This window comes from Chelonoidis abingdonii, chromosome 18, assembly GCF_003597395.2.
Source record: "Chelonoidis abingdonii isolate Lonesome George chromosome 18, CheloAbing_2.0, whole genome shotgun sequence".
NCBI lineage: Eukaryota > Metazoa > Chordata > Testudines > Testudinidae > Chelonoidis > Chelonoidis abingdonii.
In genome coordinates, this window is record NC_133786.1 from 7,152,952 (window position 1) to 7,159,518 (window position 6,567).

The 6,567-nt window shown below is 43.2% G+C and overlaps 1 protein-coding gene across 8 annotated transcripts in view; it reads right to left on the minus strand.

Annotated features, from left to right (window-relative positions):
- Positions 1-4,728, minus strand: part of APLP2 (amyloid beta precursor like protein 2) — a 71,123-nt gene extending 66,395 nt beyond the window's left edge. For 4 of the 8 annotated variants that reach the window (XM_075073486.1, XM_032802314.2, XM_032802316.2 and 1 more), the window contains exon 1: positions 4,423-4,588. In XM_075073486.1, the coding sequence (XP_074929587.1) occupies positions 4,423-4,509 (87 nt within the window). In that variant the 5' untranslated portion in view covers positions 4,510-4,588. Of the gene's footprint in view, positions 1-4,422 lie in introns of all 8 variants that reach the window. The other 4 variants (XM_032802319.2, XM_075073487.1, XM_032802320.1 and 1 more) reach the window with 4 other exon arrangements.
- Positions 4,729-6,567: the final 1,839 nt, after the last annotated feature.

Genomic DNA, 6,567 nt, shown 5'->3' on the forward strand with positions numbered 1-6,567 from the left:
CTTTTTAAACCCAGGTGCCCTGATTAGCCTGCCTTGATTGGCTGCAGGTGTTCTAATTAAAGTAGCTGTCTTAATTGGTTCCAGGTGCCTTGATTAACCTGGAGCAACTGCCATTTGGTTACCAGGGTACTAGGGATTTGTTTAGCTTGGGGCTAACATACCTGTTTCTCAGTACTTTACTGTAGCCATCTGGCCTTGCCCCATCACAATATGTATTTTTAAAAAGTGAATAAATCCATGTTCTTCAAGCTGACAACAATGATCCAATGTGTTAAGACACTGATTCAGAATTTTTTCTTTTTACACAAACAGGAAATGATATGTCAAAACAACTACAAGCAAGCAACCTCTACACCTTAGATTCCAGGAAAGCTGAAAACATTCTCCAAAGAATGGGGCTTACCTTTCTCCAGCATTTTAACTTGCAATAAGGACAACAGGATCTCCTGGCACTACCTTATGCACGTTTTCTATTGGTCTTTCTTCCTTACATGTAAATACATATCAGAGGGACCTTACCTTTAAAACTCTGGAAAGCCTTTAGATAGGGTCATACTGTTTACCTATGGAGAGTGTGATAAAATGCACCATGAAACTAAGCTACCAAACTAGCTTGCTTCCAGTTCTAACAAGGTGGAAGCTAAATTTTCGGAACTAAAATTTTACAGAACTGTTATTTCTTAATGTGGGAGTTGTAATTTCCCTAAGTGGTCATCTGCTGAGTCAAAAGAACAAGTCAGTGAGGCTGGCAGCAATGGTACAAGACATCTATATTTGAAAGTGCCCACATGTACCAAAAAATAATGACACTAACTAAGCAATTATGCCTCAAGGTGATCTGCTTTATACCTCACCCAAAATCCTAGTTGTTCAAGATTGACATGGCCCATAGATAAGCATTCACAGAAGCTATATAAAAAGGCCATTAAAAATAAATCTCATTTTTTAAAATCTTGTTACATTTCTATTACTTCAGACTCAATTACATAAAAGGTCAAGTGAATAAAGCAGAAACTTAATGTTTTTAAAGGGCTTGAGAATAGAAATGAAAGAGTTGATATTTGGAATCAAGATTAAGATGCAATGGCTTTTAAGTAATTTAAGTCATCTGGACACACATCACTATGCAACAGAAGCCACCATTAGATAGCTACCACAACCAATGGACCAGCTCTTCTGCTGTGTGTTCATATTCCAATTTATATGGAAGGGACCTTGTCCAAGCTGTCTCTTTCATCAAAACATGATAGGGTTCAGGGGAGAAAGTTTGACTGTCACCAGTGACAGGTCTTTGCAGAACGCACTGTCCAATATGAAGTTGCATGTACAGATATCTTCTAACACACACTGCAAACAACTTGTTTTCCTTTCCTTATTTCAGGTTACTGGACATACTTAAGACACAGAATGGCATCTGAGAGATTGAAGTGACAGCAAATCCACCTAATGGGAACATGCCAAGCAAAGCACACACACAGTCATGCATTTTCCTACTGCAAGTAACAAATTTTAAATTATACGCTATCAAAACCATGATATTCTGCAAATTCTAGGAATGACCTGACACCCACACTATAGCACTGAGCACAATATAAAAATGTAGACTGGTGGTGAACTCACCACCAGGGTTTCAAAAAACAACAGTTTTAATTCTTGTCTACACTAACTTCACAGCTGCAGTTCTCCACAGGTAATCACAACAGCAGAGGCTGCAGTATAAACTGGATTCAAACTGAGTTTTTTAACCCTATTAGAGCAGGTTTAAACAACAGTGGTAAATATGTCTAAGTTACAAGCTCCACAGTTCACACCACTAATTCCATGTCCTAATTCTTCTAGAGTAAACAAAGCCTTCAATAAAATTAAAGCTATTTTTGCTTTCAAACAAAGCAGTTGTCACTTCCCACATGTAGTGCAAGCTCATATGCAAATCCTTCACAAGGGATGTGTGTAAGCAGCTGAACTTGTCTAGGATACGACAGAGGAAGTGGCCTACAAAGTTGGCAGAGATTTTAACAGGTGCAGGAGATTAACCCAACCATCTCAGAGAAATACTAAAGGCTCTTCACTAGCAAGTCAGTGCCAAGTAATCTGATCTAGGCTTTAGCTGGAATTCCTCAAGCCAGCCTTCCTTTTGCCAGGGAGATAACACCAAGGCAGATTTTTCAGGATCATGTCCTGTCATCAGCTTACCACCAAGATACATCAGACCTGTAGTAATTTTTAAACAGAGAATCATAACTCATGCAAAATAAAGAGGTGAAATGCCATTCTTTAAGAGATAGTTGCACAGGAAAGGGAAAAAATCACGCTATATTAGTTCTGCAGAACAGCTATGAGGAACATTTAAAGAAATGTTAGTCAGCTGATATTTACAGAAATCATGAGGCTTCAGATTTTAGTTCAGTGCTGCTGCAGCCATTCTGCTTAATCCAAGCTGTTACAGTCTTACAGTGAACTAAGGTGTCACATTAGGCCATTCATAAATATCCACAGCATCTGTCCCTCTCTAAAACACTATAAATTGTTACATCCATCTTGCATTCAATGTATGTATTATGAAATCAGAACCTTTGTATTTGAGGGTCAGCATGTGCTTAACTACCTATTATGGCAGTTCACCCTGGCAGACAGATTATGTTCAAAACAGAGTCCTAAACTACTGTGAGATCTTCCTATCTGCCATGTCATGTAGCTTGTTAGATTAGAGAAGTCTGTTGTTTAAGGACTTCAAGGAAGGGAGCCTTAAAAAAAGTGTTATACCCAAATTGGGGCAAAGAGATATTTAAATATTTCATAGTCATCCGATGCAAACTCACTGCACTTGGATAAAGCTTTAATCTGAAAGACAATGCAACAGATAATTTAAAATTGAAGATGTATTCAGGATTTATTACGAGGATAATGAAGCCTTGACCAAATGGATGCATTAACTGAGGCTTTTCCCTATGAAGTTGCCCTCTAATAGCTTAAGCTTATAGACCAATCTGAGAAACTCACAATTCTTGTTACCATGCCAAGAATGCAGAAGTCAGTTCTCACAGGGGGTGGGGTGTAGAGGAAAAAGGTACCACAGAGAGATTCAGCTAGTTAACCCTGAAATCTGCAGCTAGACAAGAAAAGACATTCCCAGCCTAATGCTGCATCTTTATTGTTGAAATAAAATGAAAATAAGAATGTTTCCTCCTACACCAGGACAGATTTGCATGAACCCACCCAACTCAAGACAACAGAATCCATTCTCTCTCCACAGCAAAAAGAAGCTTTATATATTCCAAAAATCCTAAACTATCTTGACAGGCAAAAGAAAATTCCAGCTACACTTATCCTTTCAGATCAGAAATTGCTGCTGCTGCTTTAGAAACAACACGGTAAAATGGCGAAATGTCCTGTTTCCTACAGAACTGATACCACCTTTCCTGAACTGTCTCCTACCTAGATCTGATGGCCAATGAATATTTCATCGCTTTCGTTACAAAAGTGCTGCCCTTGGATAGCATTAGATCCTTTTCGTACATGTAATCAACATACGGACACTGATGACACCTTTTCCTTAAGCTCAATTCGCAGCCCACCGAATTAGAAAAGCAATTACACCCAGCTGATACTGGACAGCTATAACAAACGGGCAAACACCAGCCAAACATGCAAACTGGTATGCCAGCATTTCTACGCTACGTCCCGAGACACTAAGGCATTACCAACGTAACACAATCCAGGCGAACCAAATGATCAGAAACAAATCAGGCTGCGAGACTCGAAATGGCAAGATCAGCTCCGATATGTGAAGAACGTGACACCAGTTACACCCCCCGCACCCAAGAGGACTTTAATCACCAAGAGAGCAACGGGGTAACTTCCTTTTCCAGGCTCGTTTTACCCTGATTTGTTATCCCCGAGCTGGGCATTGGTGGGTGGGGTGGGGGCAAAGTCACCCAAAGCTCTAGGTCCTGAATCAAGAGGGAAAACGGGCTGCGAAGCGAACAACAGTGTTGGATCCCAGAGAGCGAGCCCCCCCCAGTCAGAAAGGAGGGTCGCTCCCCCACGGTAAGAGCCCCCCCCTCCCCAGTCAGAAAGGAGGGTCGCTCCCCCACGGTAAGAGCCCCCCCCTCCCCAGTCAGAAAGGAGGGTCGCTCCCCCACGGTAAGAGCCCCCCCCTCCCCAGTCAGAAAGGAGGGTGGCTCCCCCCCTTCGGAAATGCGCCCCCAGTCACAATAGGAAGATCAGAACAGACAACCTGAGGGGGACAGCCGGGGGGCTGGTGATTCCCCCTTCCCACCCCGCCCTCGGTGCCTTTCACGCGGCCTCTGCGGCGGCTCCGCGGAGGCCGGGCGCCGCCACTGCGCCAAGGCGGGAGGGGGCTCTGCGGCGGGAGCAACCCCGGCCCACCCACGCAGAAACCGCCCCCGCTCCGGGCCTCACCTCGATGTAGCCGGCCAGCGTGGCCGCGGGGCCGGTGAGCGCCAGCAACGGGAGCAGCAGCAAAGCCAGTTCTCCGCCCGCCGCCATCCTGCCCCTCTGCGCCGCCGCCCAGCAGCTTCTGCGGTCTCAACCCCAGAGCCCGGCGATAGTGGGGAGCCGCCTCACAAAGCCACGCCCATGCTCCCGGGCACGCCAATCAGAGAGAGGAGCCATGAAACCACGCCCCTGTCCCGGCTCCGGCCAATCTCAGCGACCTATGGACGACACGGCCGCGCCCATCTCCAGCCCCTACCGGAGAAAGACCCCGCGGGGGGAGGAGCCACGCCCATCACCCCGAGTCTCCGCCAATCAGAGCAAGCGTGACAGGGGAGCGCCACACCCATGCGTGCAGCACCCGCGCCCCCAAGTGCCAGCCAATCACGGAAAGCGGCCCCTGGCTGCCAGCGCCACCATGTGCCATCATGGCATGGGCTGGGCTTGGGCTGGGAAAGAGCCGGGGATTCTGCGGGTGGGACAATGGTTCCACTAATCTCTGACTCCCAGGCCCAAGCACAATGTCCGCTGAGCAGCCGCCTTCCTAACCCCTGCAAGAAATTGCCACCTGTGGTACTGCATTACTTAAGACCTACCATAGGACATGCAATGAAAGAGCATCAGAGGGGCAGAGTTAAGGCTGGGTGGGCATGCTTTCTGGCCTCAGAATGCTTTTGCAACCTTAGTTTTCTGTTTTCAATGGTTTTGGACTGGATTTCTTAGGGTTTTTTTAAAAGGAAGAACAAAATAACAAAAAACATAAAAAGGAGCCTCTCTCTCTAAGAGACAGAAGGAAGCTCTGCTGGTTTGCAAATAAAAGAACCAAACAGCAATCCCACAATCCCTTTGTTAATTTGTAAATTTCATAAAATGGAACAATTGGTCTGCATTACTGCAATGCCCCTGTAAGGAAGGAGAGCGTCACAAAATCCACTCAAACCCTTTTGGACCATGTTATTTATTTTTAGAGACAACATATTGCATAACTCAGAAGTGTTTGCTACAACACAGCATGTTAACATATAACTAACAGTGTAAAACTAAGTGTTCTTAAATATAAAAAACCTTTAAATAAAACAAAGTTTAAACATAAATCTTCCACTAACCTTTTTTGCAGAGGACTATTAAATGAAAACAACGAAGGTTAAAATCTTCTTAACTTTGATGGGCCAAATCATTTGGCTGTGGTCCCCAGACTGCCATTACCCATCCCTGGTATATACAGTTTTACATTGAGAGCAGGTTTGGAATGCTATGCTCTGCAATCACAGATTCAAATCCCAGCATGGTGAATTCAGCTTTTCATGTTTTTGAGAGAGAAAAATTTGAATAATAATAGTAACAGGACTGCAGTAAAGCCATACTCCAAATCCGAGCTCCATCATGTTAGGTGCTGTATAAACAAACTGAAAGCACTAAGCTTCAAATCCTCAGAGCTGTTTAGGCAGTTTCAACACCCATTGAAATCAATGAGAGTTAGGTGGCTAAATACCATTGAAGAGCTGGGTCTAACTGTGAGTGGAAAAGATTACAATATAATAAACTGCTTTTGGGTTTGTTTGTTTTTGTTTTTAAGGGAGTATCTACATTAAAGATCTCAGAGCAATTTTTGTAAAATAATGTTTGCTCCTCGGATGCCACCTGTCCCCACTTTTGTGTAGTATGCTGCAGATCCTTTATTTTTTGGCATTATACCCAGGAAATGGTTTGATTGCAAATGACAAAAGAGCACACTGTCAACTCAAAAATAAATCAGTGTAAACAGACATATTTCTCTACCTATGCCACTTAAGACATATTATTAAAACTGAACACATTTTAAAAATCCTATTTACTTGTCACAGTTATAACACTTTTTAAATTTTTGCCTTTCTTAGTTTAGAAAAAAAGTCAGTGAAATCAATTGTGTTGCTGTTGATCGTTTCATTTTTAGAGCTTCTGTGCTGTTATGTTTGAGTTGCAGCATTTCAGGAAATGTTTAAAATCAACTGTAGCAAATCTGAGTTGATGTGATTTCACTATGTATATAATTTGTAAAACATTTGAGTCCTTCAGAAAGAAAAACACTGTATAGATGTAAACCACTTATTAGTTATTTATTGTTTGGCTTTC